This window comes from Colossoma macropomum, unplaced genomic scaffold, assembly GCF_904425465.1.
Source record: "Colossoma macropomum unplaced genomic scaffold, Colossoma_macropomum, whole genome shotgun sequence".
Taxonomy (NCBI): domain Eukaryota; kingdom Metazoa; phylum Chordata; class Actinopteri; order Characiformes; family Serrasalmidae; genus Colossoma; species Colossoma macropomum.
The window spans coordinates 1,139,189-1,156,161 of record NW_023495007.1 but is presented as its reverse complement, the minus strand read 5'-3'; the positions used below and the strand labels follow the sequence as shown (position 1 = coordinate 1,156,161).

Sequence of the window (16,973 nt, the reverse complement as noted above, 5' to 3'; positions counted from 1 at the left end):
AAGTTACAGCATGTGGTCACCTAGTGCTGAGGCGAATGTTACTGCTGGCATGAAAGTCGCCAGCAGTAACATCAGTGAAAACTGTGCGCCAGGAGTTTCATAGCATGGGTTTCTATGGCCGAGCAACTGCATGCAAGCCTTACATCACCAAGCACAATGCCAAACGTCGGATGTAGTGGTGTAAAGCACGCCGCCACTGGACTCTGGAGCATTGGAAACATATTCTGTGAAGTGATAAATCACGCATCTGACAGTCTGATGGAATTTCAGAAGGGGTTAAGCACTTTTATAACGGAGCAACTTTTATATCATCCTCAGTAGCGCACTGCCAACAAACACAAACCCATGTTTACATGTTATTTTCCTCACCAATTTCCACATATTGATTTCTCACATATGATGTAATTTATTTTATTTTTCATTAGTGATTTTCTTACATTATATTTCATCCATTTACATTTTTCACATCTGTTCATAAATTTCATAGTCATACTTATGATCACAATTTACTTACATCACATGTGGTCATGTTCACATGATGTCATATATATTTACTTGTGAACATGTTTTTAGATACTTCATTTGTGATCGATTGTGACATTCATATAACTTTTCTGTAAGGGGAAAATGAAGCAGTACTACTTCTCCCACAAGTAAATAAAATTGGCATGATAAATGATTAATCAAGACACGATGCAGGATCACACTATTAACAAAATGTTGACTTTCAGTTCTGCTTCTCTTCTCACTCCTTTTCCCTGTTTATTCCTTGCCCTATTACCCATGAGAAAGTTCATTTATTTTTTATTCAATTATTTGCCTTTAATATGCATATTTTGATTTCATGTAGGACTACAAATTAGGCCACAGGTTAGTCTCAAGATAAATGTTCAGACTATTCTGGCTCTTCAGTGGTTGATTTGAGTTTGTATATCAATGATGTTGAACATCTGCAAATGTCCATGTCCACCTACTGCTAAGATCACTGAACCTCAAAAATGATGTTATCAGTAATATTTAATCACAGCATGTTAGTAGTGTATGGTAGTAAGTTATGTGTTATTTATTTATTGCAGAATTTACTGAAAACCACGACAAACATAATTAGGCCCGGTGCATCTAAAGAGGTGAACAGCTACTTTTTATCCAATCAAACCATTTGTATGCAAAGAATGGGTTGGATTAGGTTCAGATTGCCCTTCATGTAGTGACAAGTGCTTGGGTTGTTAACTGATCAGTGCTACATCCTCTTCACACAGTATTGCAAATAATAATAAAAATAAAAAAATAAATAAAATTAATAATAATAATAATATATCAATTCAGCAGAAAAGCTGTATAAGGTCACAATTACATTCTATGTTCTTTGTAGACATTTTATTGTATTTCAACTACAAAAATTTATGCTTATTATGCTTGCAAGAATGTGTTACAGTACGTAAACAGACAATATTGCAGTATTTGTGTAATACACTTCTTTAAGATTATTATGTACTATATAAATATTATATAAACATTTTGGTACTACATAATAATAAATTAGTTTTTACTATTTTGTATTTACATATATGTTCTACATATATACTACATATCTTTTGACCCAGGCATGTTTAAACCTTTGCATATGACTGTAAACTTCCATTACTTGTTTGCTATGTTAGCTTTATGGCTCTAGTGAAAAACTAAGGCAATCACCAAATATGTCTGTGCTGATTGACTACATATAGGTTAAGGAAAATTTGTGTAAATGTGATTTTTGCTCTAACCCTCGCTTTCCTGGAATCTAAACAGGGCTTGAGATTTCAGTTTCAGTGCAGTCTTCTTGTGTAAATAAGCATTTAGTAAAACAATGTTGTAAGAAATCAAATAATGTATAATCACTAATGGATAAAAGCCATCTCTTCTTTCTCATTTAGACACAGACAAAATATGGATTTTGTGGCCCCTTCCATTTTTCTGAATGCACCATTTCAGAAACAGTTGGCGGATCTCTTTAGTCCTGAAAAAGTACATGAATGGGTTAACTAGCGGTGGAAATAACCAGTAAAACATAGTGAAGGCAATTCTTTGATTGACATCAAACTTCACATTGGGTAGATAAGGTGTTGTGAATACAAAGAAGCGGGGTGCATAATGGATGCTGATGATGCACAGCTGTGTGGCACAGGTAGAGAAGGCTTTTAGCCTGCTGTGATTTTTGGCTGTTCTGACCACAGACATTACAATGTTGATGTAAAAGAAAATGATGAAAAAGAGAGTTAGGGCAAGAACACACATAACTATAGTGATGAAAACATAGCTCTGAAAGCTAACGTCGGCACAAACTAGACTATATAAAGACAGAGTTTCACAGTAGCAATGAATAATTTGGTTTGGTCCACAGAATGGCATTTGTGAGGTTTGTATTGTGATAATGATAGGGATAATCAGGGAAGATGTCCATGAACATCCTGTTAAGAGGATCATAGTTCGATTAGTCATTAGCACAGGGTATCTGAGGGGGAAGCAGATAGCCAAGTATCGATCTAGGGCCATGGTCATCATAATAAGAAAGTTCAGGTTTGCAAAATAGTGGATGAGCAGCCTTTGAAACATACAAACATGAAAGGAAACTGACCCATCATTAAACCAATAACGGGCAATCATTTTAGGCAAAGCCACAGTACAGAATCCAATATCTGCCAAAGCTAAATTCATCATTATGATGTACATGGGCTTTTGAAGGCTTGGCTCAAACACAAACAACAGCACAAACACTGAATTACCCACTACCACTGTTACATAGATGCCCAAGAAAACTGCAGCAATCAGGTTGTAATATTCTGGTTGTATTCCAAGAAAGCCCACAATGAAAAACTCTGTTACAACCGAAGAGGTTGTCTGGTTTTCAACTGATATGCTGGAAGAAAAAACAACAAGAAAAAAATACACAGATGATATTCTCCCACAAAATGCACTGGCTTAACTGGAGTAATATTACTACTAGACTGTATAATAGAAATGTAATATATTGCATTATTGACATTTGGCATGTTTTGCTTGAACATTATATTACACATTGTACTAAAATGTAAGCCATGATATCATAAAAAAGCTGGTACAGACACAAATTAACAAATTATAACAACAAATAAAAAAGTAACTCATATTAGAACACATAAATATCTTACTGATATGTTATTACATTATTATTATTGTTATTATTATTTACATTGTTAATGCACAAGCAGCCAGGATATGATACTATTTACAGTGGCAGGCAAAAGTTTGAATACCCTGGTCAAATTACATGTTTTCTACAGGGAACAAACTTAAATATGGCATTTTCCTGCATATTTTAGTGCACAGTTTCAATTTATTGACTGAATTTAACATTTTGGAAAAAAAATCTAAATGTAAAATGTGCCATAACTTTTGCACAGGCCACATGTTAGGTTTTATTTTGCTCCCCAATATGTCATTATTATTATCAGCAAATAAACAGAAATTCTGCATTAAAATGTGCACCAGTGTGCTCTCTGTAGAGGATGTTAACTTATTTTCACTTAACAAATCAACAAAATTTGACAAGAGATGCCAAAACTTGGCATACGACTGTATGTATGGATCTATGCTGAGAGAAGATGGATTACCTGTCCATCCACGTGTTTGATATTAAGCTCTTCCTCTGCTCTTGACTTGTAGAGTCTGTCATATTTGGTTATATAAAAAAATCAATATGATCATCAATAAAGACAACACATTATAAAAGGAATTATATTTTCTGAATTATTCATTTGATGTATAGAGAGAAACAGACTGGTTGCTTTACCTGTATCAGTACTCACACAGAGCTTCTGTTGTTGCTCTTTCCTTTGTTATTCTGCTCCACTCTTTTTATAAGATTAAGTCAGGTGAAGACAACCCATATAGCAGTGCATCTGCCCCTGAGGGGCCCATTCACAACATGCTTTGACACCCCTCACCCCCAACATTTTGCCTTTATATCCTACCTAATACAAAGACTCTAGATAGCTTTTAATTTGATCAATAGAACAGGTAGAATTTAAAAGATTTTTGACATAGTACGTAGCCTCATAATAAAACAGTAAAATTTTTTAATTTGGCCATGTGGAGTGTAGTACATACATAGATCATTCTACCAAATTACTTCAAACAGCAGTCCCACAGTATAAAAAAATATATTTTAAAAACACAATTAAGTATTTCAACCTAAAAATATACAAAATCATTATTTATTGGGTACTTTCTATTGGGAGGTGGCTGCTTCAAAGCCTAACCCCTAAATTTCAACTTGTGAAAATAATATTTGCTTTTCATTGTTTTTAAAAAGGTCATTTTGGTTTCTTTTAAAGTGAACTTTAAATTTATCATGAGTTCAATTTTTTTTTTTTAAATGCCGTCCTACATTTTCAAATGCCATGCTAAGAGTTTTATTCTATAGGTTGAGCTTTATTTTAGCCTAAAAGTCAGTGTGTAACATAAAAATCAATGTGTAACAGAATTGTCATTACTGAAACATATTTTTTGCAGGTGAGTAAATTTATTTTTATTGTGTTTTAATGAAAAATATAATGATTTTATGTTTATGTATAATTTAGTGTGTTTTGAGATATGCTCAAAGTTAACAAAAATCTTGGTTTATCAAACATTTTGTTAAACTTTCAGAGGCATTATTATTGTTTCATTAGTGACAAAAACAAATACATACATCATCTAAACCGCTTATCCTACTGGGTCACGGTGGGGTGCTGGAGCCTATCCCAGCTGTCATTGGGCGGAAGGCAGGATACACCCTGGACAGGTCGCCAGTCCATCGCAGGGCAGACAGACAGACATACACACACACCTAGGGGCAATTTTAGCACGTCCAATCGGCCTGACTGCATTCTTTTGGACTGTGGGAGGAAACCGGAGTACCCGGAGAACATGCAAACTCCACACAGAAATGACCCTGGTCGCCCGGCCGGGAATCGAACCCAGGCCATTCTTGCTGTGAGGCGACAGCGCTACCCACTGCGCCACCGTGCCGCCACGAAAATGTTCAAACATTTATTTTAATAAAATAAACATAATTAAGGTATAGGATCATTCAAAGCAAAAGGATTCTAGTCTAGTCAACTCTGACTTTCAACCAATTCAGTATATACACATATACAAATCACTTCTGTTATGCATCAGTTGTGGTCAGCAGTGCAGTTGTGCTTATATTGATACTAAAAGACATACTTTTTTAGCTTTCTTTCTTATCTTTTAAACATATCAGGTACTCTGCAAACATATTCTTCCTGTCATAAAATTAAATATTGTATACAGTGGTTGCTTATTTAGAACTGCTTTACATTAAAACACAAATCACAGGTTCTTAAACCTGGTCCCTAGAGGCCTGTCCTGTTGTGTTATCCTGTTCTAACAAACCCACTTTAATTTCATAAGGGTTTATTAATTAGCTGAATGGTTTCACAGGGTGTTTATGTGTCATATATGCATATCTTTTTAAAACATAGTGGGGTCACCAGAAATACATTTTTTCCTGAGATGTAACTTGTTAATCTTAACATAAAGCAGGGCCGGAGTGGGGCTTTCAGGCTGGGAGTTACGTTATGTTGACCAGCTCATCCTACACACACACACAAAACGCACACACACACACACACACACAGATTTTTCTTAGTGCAAAATAACTTTTTCTAAAATTTCAAAAATTTTTTTTTCTGCCCATTTTTTTCTTCTTCATTTCTTATTTTTGTATTATTTGTATGCGAGAGATAACCAAGTTGGCTAGCTAGTGATAAAAAGAAAACTGGTCCTGTCAGCGTTTCTCACTGCTCACTTATTTGGATATGACCTCATCCTCTTTAAGTAGTGGACTATTTAAGTCCTCCAGACCAACGGTTTCCTAGTATGCAATGAGGGTCAAGACAAAAAGTCATGTGTGACGTAGCCTGCATTATAAGAGGCATTAACACATTATTTGTTTATGTGCTGCAAAAGAAGTGTGTTTTTTCCATTGGGCAAACTATTCTTGCCTCTTGCGTATCCGACATAGCTTTACTACTATGGATAACCCAGTTTGTAACTCGCCTCTGCAAATTGATGACAGCCACACTGAATGATCATCCTGCCTTGGTGCACTTGATGAGGCTTGCGCCACCTTGGTGTGTAATGATGCTATGCTCACCTGTTCAGGAGCACCTTCTACCATATGTAGAGTGAAACACACAGCTATGCACTCCACTTCTCTGCCTTTACATCCACTTCACAGACACATAACACTTTTCAAGGAGAAACAAGGAGCGAAGGAGCAAAAATGCCTCCTGTAGATACTTGTGTAGCCTCTTTGGTTGTTTCTTCAGGCTAGGCAATGCACTTGGAGGTACATACAAAGTAAATCCTGCAGGCACAGAGGTGATGATACTGTCAGAGCTCATAATCATGCTGCTAAAAGGGATCGCATTGACAACACAATCTCCCACCTTCTATTAGCAGTGGAATCATCAGTGAGCTGATCTCCTATCTCAAATGGAGGGGAGGGATATGGCACCCTCAACCAGAGCGCCTCCAATTATGGGTGTGGCTTCTGAGCCTAGCTAGTGGCCCACTCTCAAAGATAGGGTGGCTCAGGTAATTGCTATGGCTTGTAAACCCCCCAGTTAAGGTACGCCTGGTATGCCACTCAGTCAGGGTTGCGACGGCTTCATAGGCTGCTCCTAGAGGGGTAGCACTTTGGACATCTGTTCGGCAGCAACCTGGACATTTATCTGCACACAAGATTCTTTCAGATTAATGTGGCTTCAACCATGAGCTAGTGTGCTTTAGTTTCTGTCAGCCATTGACCAGCCTTAACAGGATGCACCAGTCCTTCTGACAATGCTGGTACGTGGCCATCCATATATATTTTATTTATGTTATTATTATTATTATTATTATTTTATTCTATTTTTCTACAATTAGTGTTTATTTTTACGATTAGTGTTTAGTGTTTATTTAATGTCTATTTAATTCACACATTTCCTGTTTATTGTCTATTTCATGTTATTGCTACACCATGGGCTCTGAGAGTAACGCAATTTCAATACTCCTGTACATGTATGTCCTGTACATATTGTAGTATTGACAATAAAGCTGACTTGACTTGACTTGATAGGCTAAGCAGCTCTTTGGCGGTCAGGTGGCATGAAATAAAACAGAATAATTAGTTACAAATGTTGTTTCTATGAATGCCGCATGACCGCTAGAGCCACTTGTCACTCGGACAGGGTGTGGAAACGAGAGAGGTTTTCAGAGGATGGATGATGTGTGATGCCCTTTATAGATGACAACCGACTCAAAATTACACCCCTGGTCATTGTAGAGCTCTTCTGGAGCTTTGCCATTGTGGCTGCATTCTAGTCTGAAACCACATGCACCTTGGGACATTTTGTGAAATAATCCATGGCCATGAGAACATGGGGGTTCCCTGCATCAGTGTTGGACATTAATGGCTACGCTCTCCATTGGAGTGCCATGCAATGGCTGTCGTGGTCCCTTCTTTGCCTTGCACAGACTGCAGCATTGCTCTTCCACATGTCTGTGCAGCAGCCAGGACAGAACCACACTGCACCACACTGTCTTTCTCAGGCTGTGCAGCACCAGCTCTCAGTCCCATGCACTTCCCAGGCCCCAGCTCCTCTTACACACAGCACAGCATCTCATTGCGCAACCAGTGGCTGTACCAGCTTAGCAGTGGGCCCATGAGGTGTCACATTTGTCCAGTCTGGTTTCCACCTCATCTGGAGCCAAGTGCATGTGATAAAAAGCTCTGCATTCTACCCCCGGGGCACAATGAAAGTCCTTAGTGCTCACAGCATCAAGTTTAGTGCAACTGGGAGCAGTAGCGCACCTCTCAGCTATTTCCACTTTCTCATCAAGGCCTGCACAGTACCAGTACTCTTCAGCAGCACACATGCAGCAAGACAGGGCATTGGTGTTAGCATGTAGACATCCAGCATGATGCCGGAAGGTAAAGTAGAACTCCTGTAATGCCATGATCCATCCATGATCTGGCCCTCAAGTTTTTTGAACTGCCTGAGTCAGGTCAGCAAGGCATGATCAGTTTGTAGGACAAAGGGGACACCATATAGGTAAGGGTGGAAATGGCACAGCCCCTTCTTGACACATGCTCTTGCTTGCTCAAGTGCTGACTGTAGTATGCAATGATTTCAATTTTGTACTGTACCAGTGAGAAAATGGCACTGATGCCCTTATCGCTGGTGTCTGTGTCCATGCTGAACTCACTGCTGGCACTGAGGAATGTCAGTACCGGCACCTCACATAGTTGGGCAAGGAGGGCAGCAAACATGCAGTCCACCTCATCATCCAATTGTAAGGCAGCACCCTTTATTGTGAGCCAGTGTAACTGCTTGGCTATGTCAGTAAACTCATGTACTAAGTGCCAGTAGTATGAGGCCAGACCCAGGAAGCTTCATAACTCACTAACACTGCATTGCCACACCACATCCACCTTTCCTGGGTCCTACACTGCTCACCATGTGCCCGAAGAAATTATGCATGCTTATATACATGAGTTTATACATTAACTCACAGTAACTAGCCCAAAATGCTGCTGGCCCACCTTCTTATGCTTATTGCAGAGTAAAACGAGGCTTTGGATGTTTTGGATGTGCAACAAAACAAAACAAACAAATAAACCAAAAAAAAAAAAGATATTAAAATGTGTCATTCGGATAATGTCCTGGTTAGGATACATCTAATCAACCCTACAAATGCCCTGTTTCAAAACACTTTTAAAATAAATTTACATTTTTACTGTCTAGGAGCATGTATTTTCATGCTTTAACTTGAATGAAAAAAAATTACAATTTTTTGGTACCAAAACTTTTTTTTTTTACTAGAGCACTTGTACTTTTAAAATGAGGCCTTGGATGCTTGTCTGAAACTTCAAACACCTACCAGCCTACTGAGGTTGTAAAGTCTCTTCACAAAATCATAAACCTGTGCTATGATGTCACAGCACAGGTTTATGGTTTTATCTGTGATTTTGTCAGACTGCATATCTTACATTTGGCTGGTGGAAACAGTTTTTTTCATCATCTGCCCAAGATTTATTGTTTTGCCTCTAAAAAAATCCTCTTACATTATGTTTTTTTGTGAAGATAGTGACAAAGATTAATGGGTTAGTGATTATACAACAATATATGTACATTCTGAATACATCCTTTAGACTACATGAAGCATACACACATTGATAATGCTTTAACACTATTAATAACAACAACATATACTATGTCTTATTTAGAAACAGCCACAATATTCATTTTTGGGCCTATCTCATTTTTCTGAGTGCACCACTTCAACAGCAGAAGACGGATCTCTTTGGTCCTAAAGTAATATATGAGGGGGTTTACTAGTGGTGGGAACAACCCATAAAACATAGTGACTGCAAGTCTCTGATTTATATCCATTTTGAAGTAAGGCATATAAGGTGTAAAATACACAAAGAGACGTGGAATGTAATAGATACTAATGATACACAGCTGTGTGGCACAGGTAGAGAAGGCTTTCAGGCTGCCTTGATTATTTGTTGTTCTGATTATAGACATCCCAATGCTGATATAGGAGAAAATGATGAAAGAGAAAGGTAAAAGAAGTACAATCGATGCCACGGTTGTCGTAATATCTTTTTGTAATGTAATATCACCACAGGCTAAACTGTTCACAGACATACTGTCACAGTAGCAGTGAATAATTAAATTGGACCCACAAAACACCATCTCTGTAGTCTGGATGGTGTTAATGCCAGGGGCAATCATAGCAGACACCCAGGAAAGCCATGATAGATGACTCATAGTCCAATTGGTCATAAGTATAGGATATCTTAGTGGGAAGCAGATAGCTAGATAGCGATCTATAGCCATGGTCATCATAATAAGAGAGTTCAGAGTTCCAAAATAGTGAATGAAATGTTTCTGTATCAGGCAAGCATAGAAGGAGATAGAGCCATTGTTGAACCAGTAGCGAGAGATTATTTTAGGCAAAGCAACTGTGCAGAATCCAATATCAGACAGGGCTAGGCTCAGCATAGTGATATACATAGGCTTCTGGAGATTTGGTGCAATTGCAAATGACACCACCAGAACTAAATTCCCCAATACAGTTGTCACATAAATGACCAAAAAAATGGCGGCCAGTAAATTATAGTACTCAGGCTGAAGTCCTGGGAAGCCAACGATGAAAAACTCTGTTACAACAGTAAGCGCACTCCGGTTTTCTTGTGACATACTGAAAACACTGAGAAAAAAAAAGTGAATTCACATACTGCTTTCATCAACATGACAAACATTTTACATCAACTGTATTAATATTATATTGTGCACATTACTGTGTATGCATCATTATACAAATTCCTTGCATTAGAAGCACTCGTCACTATGCTTTACTGATTGCACTATACATACATATTTATGTATAGTGTACATCTGTATTGTTTGATTCTGAGATCTACCAAGAAAGGAACTGACTTACTCTTGGCCTCACCTCTCTTTCAGAGCTCTTACCACAGTCTAAAAGTTTTCTGCTCTTTGTTGCAGTCTTTTATAGTAAAAGCTGTCAATTATTTCCTTGTACATTTCTCATTCTCCCTTCGGGGAAGACTAGACTATCCCCATGTCATCTAATTGATGTTTTGTTGACTTCAGTGTCAGCATAATAAAGATCAGTTCTATAAAGTGAGTTCCTACCTTAGAATCTATGAAGTAGTGCGTCCTAAAGAAAAACATGCATGTAATGCTTATTATCTTATATTGTTATTTTAATTGGGCAACTTCTATTCAGGCACCTCATCAAATGCTAAATTGTCACCAAATCAAAATCCTATTGGGTTTGAAACCTGAACAGAAATTATCCCTTTTCTGCACATTTCTACAAGTCACATGTTATTGGCTGCTTTTACAGCCAGCAAGAATGCACAAAAAGGATGAAAAGCGAAGCAGCAGATGAGAATTCCAAAGTCATGGAATCCAAAGAAGCACATGATCTGGAATGTGCAAGTACATCAGAAAAAAACATCCCCATCCATGGCCTTATTTACAAAAATTATTTCACTGGATTGATTGAAAACACAATTCTTGACACATGCTCTACAACAATATCAACAAAACACACACGCAAAGCCACCTATCCCTCCAGGTCACAGGGGGAGCTGGAGCCTATCCCAGTAGTCATTGGGCAGAAGGTAGGACACACCTTTGACAGGTCACCAGTCCATCACAGGGCAGACAGACATATACATTCACACTCACCATCACACCTAGGGGCAATTTAGTATGTCCAGTTGGCCTGACCACATGTCTTTGGACCATGAGAGGAAACCCACACAGACACAAGGAGAACATGCAAACTCCACACAGAAAGGAACCTGGTTGCCCAGCCAGGAATCAAACTCAGGCCCTTCTTGCTGTGAGGTGACAGCGCTACCCACTGCGCCACCATGCCGCCCAATAGCAACAAAACAAACTAACAAAAAAAATTATATTAACATGTGTCATTTGAATTATGTCATGGTTGTGTACATTTAATTAACATTCACTAAAAATATGCTGTTTCAAAAATTTAATTAGAAACACTTTTTACATGAATACTTTTACATTTTTGCGTGTAGTATGTCTGGGGCATGCCCTTTTTATGTTTTTACTTGAGTAAGAAAAACATATAAACCATACTACAACTTAAAATTTTTTAGTGCCAGACTGTTGGTATCTTTTGGTATCAGAGTACCTTTTTATTTACCAGAGCACATGTACTTTTAAAATGAGGCCTTGGATGCTTACTTGAAACTTTGTGCACTTACAAGCCTACTGGGGTGGTAAAGTCTCGAGAGGTTTGAACCAAAAGGGTGTAAGTGACAATCCACAAACTTTGCAGGAGGACCAAAACAAAAAATGACCATAGTTTGATCTGACTTTGTGTACTGATTTCAATCTTTAAGGACAAAATTTTAAGCGCACAGGATGACAGTATAGTTAATGAACAATATTTTATCATGCATTCAAAAACATATTTTTTTTTCTACATTTTTAGATTTGAAAAAAACATCACATGCTTTTTTGGCACCAATGTTTCATTCCATTTCAAATATAAAACATGGGAGCATATGGTGACAATATGAACAAAGCCTAGCATTAATAAGTTTAAATGAAACAGCAATCCATTGTGATAAAATATCACATAAAAAATCTTTACAACATATTAGTTCATTGAATGTTATTAATTTGGCTAAAATAGTAATCCCAGCCACTTAACCATTTGACCTGATGGGCAATTGAAAAGACATTACAGATATCTTTGTAATAATAAAAGATATGATAGCAAGAATCATTAACTGGATGATAAGTGACATTTACTAACTAACAATTTAAGATTAATAACTAATTAATTACGTTTAGCCATATTACCACCTGACAGTAGGCTACACAACACTGGGAATACAAAATAGACTACAGAATATTCAGGATATAATAACAGCAAAAAAATAGCTTTTCATAGAGACTATGAACGTTTCAGATGGATTTGGAAATGAGATAGTAGCCTCTTCTGCCTGGCTGCATTGTAAAGTAAATTTCTTTATATATATATATATATATATATATCACCCAAAATCTTACTTACACCCTTTTGGTTCTAAGCTTCTAAGCTTAGCTTCTTGGTCTCTTCAAAGACTTATGACGGCGCATCTTTTTACCTGTAATTTTGTCAGACAGCACATCTTGAATTTGGCTGGTGAAAAGGCTTTTTGTCATCTGCCCAAGATTTATTTTTTTGGATTTTTTTTTAAATAATATGCTTGTATGTACAAGCATTCACAAAGTATCACAATAAGTATCCAAAAAATCCTCTTATATTTTGTTATTTTAAGATAGTTACAAAGATTTATAGATAAGTGATTATGTCCAAATGTTTCTTAAGGTTTATTAATGACTACAGCACTATATACATTCTGAATACATCCATTAGCTTAGACAAAGTATACACAGTGGTAAGGCTTTATAACTCTTTATATTAATAAATATTCTATGTCTTATTTAGAAACAGCCACAATATTCATTTTTGGGCCTATCTCATTTTTCTGAGTGCACCACTTCAACAGCAGAAGACGGATCTCTTTGGTCCTAAAGTAATATATGAGGGGGTTTACTAGTGGTGGGAACAACCCATAAAACATAGTGACTGCAAGTCTCTGATTTATATCCATTTTGAAGTAAGGCATATAAGGTGTAAAATACACAAAGAGACGTGGAATGTAATAGATACTAATGATACACAGCTGTGTGGCACAGGTAGAGAAGGCTTTCAGGCTGCCTTGATTATTTGTTGTTCTGATTATAGACATCCCAATGCTGATATAGGAGAAAATGATGAAAGAGAAAGGTAAAAGAAGTACAATCGATGCCACGGTTGTAGTAATATCTTTTTGTAACGTAATATCACCACAGGCTAAACTGTTCACAGACATACTGTCACAGTAGCAGTGAATAATTAAATTGGACCCACAAAACACCATCTCTGTAGTCTGGATGGTGTTAATGCCAGGGGCAATCATAGCAGACACCCAGGAAAGCCATGATAGATGACTCATAGTCCAATTGGTCATAAGTATAGGGTATCTGAGTGGGAAGCAGATAGCTAGATAGCGATCTATAGCCATGGTCATCATAATAAGAGAGTTCAGAGTTCCAAAATAGTGAATGAAATGTTTCTGTATCAGGCAAGCATAGAAGGAGATAGAGCCATTGTTGAACCAGTAGCGAGAGATTATTTTAGGCAAAGCAACTGTGCAGAATCCAATATCAGACAGGGCTAGGCTCAGCATAGTGATATACATAGGCTTCTGGAGATTTGGTGCAATTGCAAATGACACCACCAGAACTAAATTCCCCAATACAGTTGTCACATAAATGACCAAAAAAATGGCGGCCAGTAAATTATAGTACTCAGGCTGAAGTCCTGGGAAGCCAACGATGAAAAACTCTGTTACAACAGTAAGCGCACTCCGGTTTTCTTGTGACATACTGAAAACACTGAGAAAAAAAAAGTGAATTCACATACTGCTTTCATCAACATGATAAACATTTTACATCAGCTGTATCAATATTATATTGTGCACATTACTATGTATTTGTTTTTTATTATACAAATTCCTTACATTAGAAGCACTCATCACTATGCATTACTGATTGCTCCAAACATATGTATCTGTATTGTTTGATTCTCAGATCTACCTATAACATGACTGACAGACTCCTGGCCTCACCTCTCTTTCAGAACTCTCAAAGTCTTCTGTTCTTTGTTGCAGTATTTTATAGTAAAAGCTGTCAATTATTTCCCTGGACATTCTGCCCTGGGGAAGCCTGCTCTATCCCCATCTCAACAAAATGTCCTTTTATGTGTTAGCATAGTCAGTTCTATAAGGATGAGACATTATACCTAATAATCTATAACACGTCATGCTCCAGTTGTCGTGGGCCAAAACACTGCAGACTTCAGCAAACTTAAACACACCTTATTCAGCTCTTTAGCTATTTAGCAAGGCTTTTATGAATTGAATTCAGAGCGTTAGATGACAGTAAATGCTCATCACCGTAACACTTTGGCCCAAAGTCTATCAAGTGGTGCATTCTGAGATAATATTCTGCACCAATGTTGACTTTTGATTTGCCTTGCCTGGTCTTTTTGCTTGTATAATCCACAATTTTTTTATGTTCTCTATAGCTCATCTGTTTGCTTTTACTAAAATACTGCAGGAAATGCTGCATATACCATAAATAGGCAGCTACAGAATTAGCAAAATCAATATATATAAAAAAGCAACAATCAATATATATAAATAAAGCACACATGAAGGTGGCATTTTTTTGTTTTTTACACTTTTTTAAGTGACACACTTATTTTTAAACATAGGTTTCAAAATTATTGGTATCACTATTAACACTTGTTGAGGGATCTCAGAGCACTTCTCCATGAAGAACATTTCCATTCCTTGATATTCTTGGGTCTTCATTTGTGGGCTGCCCTCTTCAATACACAACACTGTTTTTTTTAAATTGGAAGAAATTCAAATTTCTGTGTGCATTTTGAAGTGTGTTTTGGGTAATTATCTTGCTGAAAGCTCCATTTACAGCCAAATTTCAGCCTGCAAACACAGATAGATTTTGGGCTAAAATCTCCTGGTATTTAGTGGAATTCATTATGTCACTGATTTTCACTGGACCACTAGCAGCAAAACAGCCCCAAAGCATCAATGATGCACCTCTATATCTGACAGTGGATGTCTGGAGCTTTTATTGTATGCAGTCCCTTTATTCACCAAATGTGATAATGGTATGCATGACCAAAAATTTTAGTTTTTGTCTCATCTGACCACTTCACACAAATCTCTAGTTTTGTGACATGTTGCAAAGTTCATGCACTGCATGTTTGTCCCTTGCTCTGAGGAAAAGCTTAATTTCTGGTACACTCAAAAAAGCTTCTGGTCATGGAAATCCGACAGTTGCTTTTGAAATTTATAAATGCCAAGATTCAAGAAAACTGTGCAATACTGAAACTGTGATATTTGGGTTCCTTTTTGCCTCTCTTATCATCACTGTATGTAGGGGTAGTATGTTCATGCATCCTCTTCCTGGCAAATTTTCAACTGTTCCATGCTTTTCAAACTTTTTTTATTGTCACCCTGATTGGAAAGGTCATAAACAACAGTGTTCCTGGAGACAATGAGCAAAGAAAAGGATGATGTTTTTCCCCAAAAACTCTCCCCATCTCATTAGACCATAAGCAATTGGAGAGGTTAATATAATCTTAATAAAATTGTCATGTTTTGTACTTTACTGCTGATGCTTGCCTGAAGGGTCTCTTCCCTAGTGAAGTTCAGCCAGGCCTGCAATGTAGCCTTTTTAAGTATTTTTAGAGAGATTTTTTTCCCTCAGTTTTCTTTTTAGCAAGTGAAATGCAAGCACAAGAGTGATTGACTTGGCCTGCCAAGAACATTCCACTTTTTCTTTTTTGAAAAGCCATAGATGCATTTGGTTGCATCAGACCAGTGAAGATGCTTGTGTACACTCTACAGTTCATTCATCTGCTGCCATTCATAGTCACATGAAAAGAGACAAGTGAGCCATACCTGCCTATGACTCCATGTTACTCAGATGAGGTAGTACTCTTTGGGTCATGCAAACTTTATTTTCCTTTTATTTTGCAAATAGTAACCTGGTCTTGTTTTTGTAGCAAGCCTGTAATTTGCACCCTTTGTTAGCTCTTTTGTGCACAAACAAATCATGTAATAGCACATGTCTTATCAAGAAACAACTAAACAGGGGGCCATGTATAAAATAGCTGTAATTAATATGTAGTTTAAAACACCCTGAAAAAGTCTCTAAAAAGACTTTGAACTTTAACCTTATGGGCATAGTCATTGTTTTGTTTCATATCCATATCTGTTTCATGTGCTGGATCAAGGATTCAAAACAACAAGAAATGTGTCACTATTGCATTACAGATTGCCTAATGGGGCAAGGTGGCCTAAGGGACCAGTGTTATGGACACAGGCAGTGGACTTGTTATTCTAAAATGTTAGTCAAAGATGAGACATCAGTTGCTTTGAGTCAAAGACTAAACGTCAGTTGCTTTGAGTAACTATGGCAGCCTCATTAGCGTTGCATGTTTACTGAGGGTGTGCAATCTCTTAGGATCTGCATCCTGTCTGACTAGTCCTCTGGGACTGTCAAGCATCTTTAGAGAATAAATTAAGGGCATATTGCATGTGCTCAGAGAGAGTGCAAACAAACAATTATAACTGTCTTTTCTCTATTCCCACTGGAATGTATTCATGTACACACTCTGTCTTGTTTCCATAAACATCTAAAGTGTAGCACATTGCATTTTATTTTGCTTGGAATGATGCAACACATAGGCTCAACAATATG

The 16,973-nt window shown here is 37.3% G+C and overlaps 3 protein-coding genes across 3 annotated transcripts; all 3 read right to left on the bottom strand.

Moving 5' to 3' along the window:
* Positions 1-1,908: 1,908 nt before the first annotated feature.
* LOC118800816 (olfactory receptor 13C8-like) lies at positions 1,909-3,694 on the bottom strand. The gene is made up of 2 exons (XM_036560957.1): positions 3,633-3,694; positions 1,909-2,899 (listed from the first exon to the last, which is right to left on the bottom strand). The coding sequence occupies exons 1-2, from the start codon at positions 3,692-3,694 to the stop codon at positions 1,909-1,911; spliced, it is 1,053 nt and encodes a 350-aa protein (XP_036416850.1).
* Positions 3,695-9,290: 5,596 nt separating this feature from the next.
* Positions 9,291-10,280, bottom strand: LOC118800890 (olfactory receptor 1-like). Its single transcript, XM_036561053.1, has one exon. It carries the CDS (start codon positions 10,278-10,280, stop codon positions 9,291-9,293), a length of 990 nt encoding a protein of 329 aa, XP_036416946.1.
* A 2,795-nt stretch (positions 10,281-13,075) lies between these two features.
* On the bottom strand, positions 13,076-14,065 carry LOC118800877 (olfactory receptor 1-like). The gene has a single exon (XM_036561040.1). It carries the CDS (start codon positions 14,063-14,065, stop codon positions 13,076-13,078), a length of 990 nt encoding a protein of 329 aa, XP_036416933.1.
* Positions 14,066-16,973: the final 2,908 nt, after the last annotated feature.

What these genes read in the sequence shown, in the direction of transcription:
- LOC118800877 (XM_036561040.1), bottom strand. Translation starts at nt 14,065, where the DNA reads ATGTCACAAGAAAACCGGAGTGCGCTTACTGTTGTAACAGAGTTTTTC.
- LOC118800816 (XM_036560957.1), bottom strand. Translation starts at nt 3,694, where the DNA reads ATGACAGACTCTACAAGTCAAGAGCAGAGGAAGAGCTTAATATCAAAC. An exon ending in TCAAACACGTGGATGGACAG is followed by an intron (nt 2,900 to 3,632) that starts GTAATCCATCTT and finishes TTTTTCTTCCAG; the next exon opens with CATATCAGTTGAAAACCAGA.
- LOC118800890 (XM_036561053.1), bottom strand. Translation starts at nt 10,280, where the DNA reads ATGTCACAAGAAAACCGGAGTGCGCTTACTGTTGTAACAGAGTTTTTC.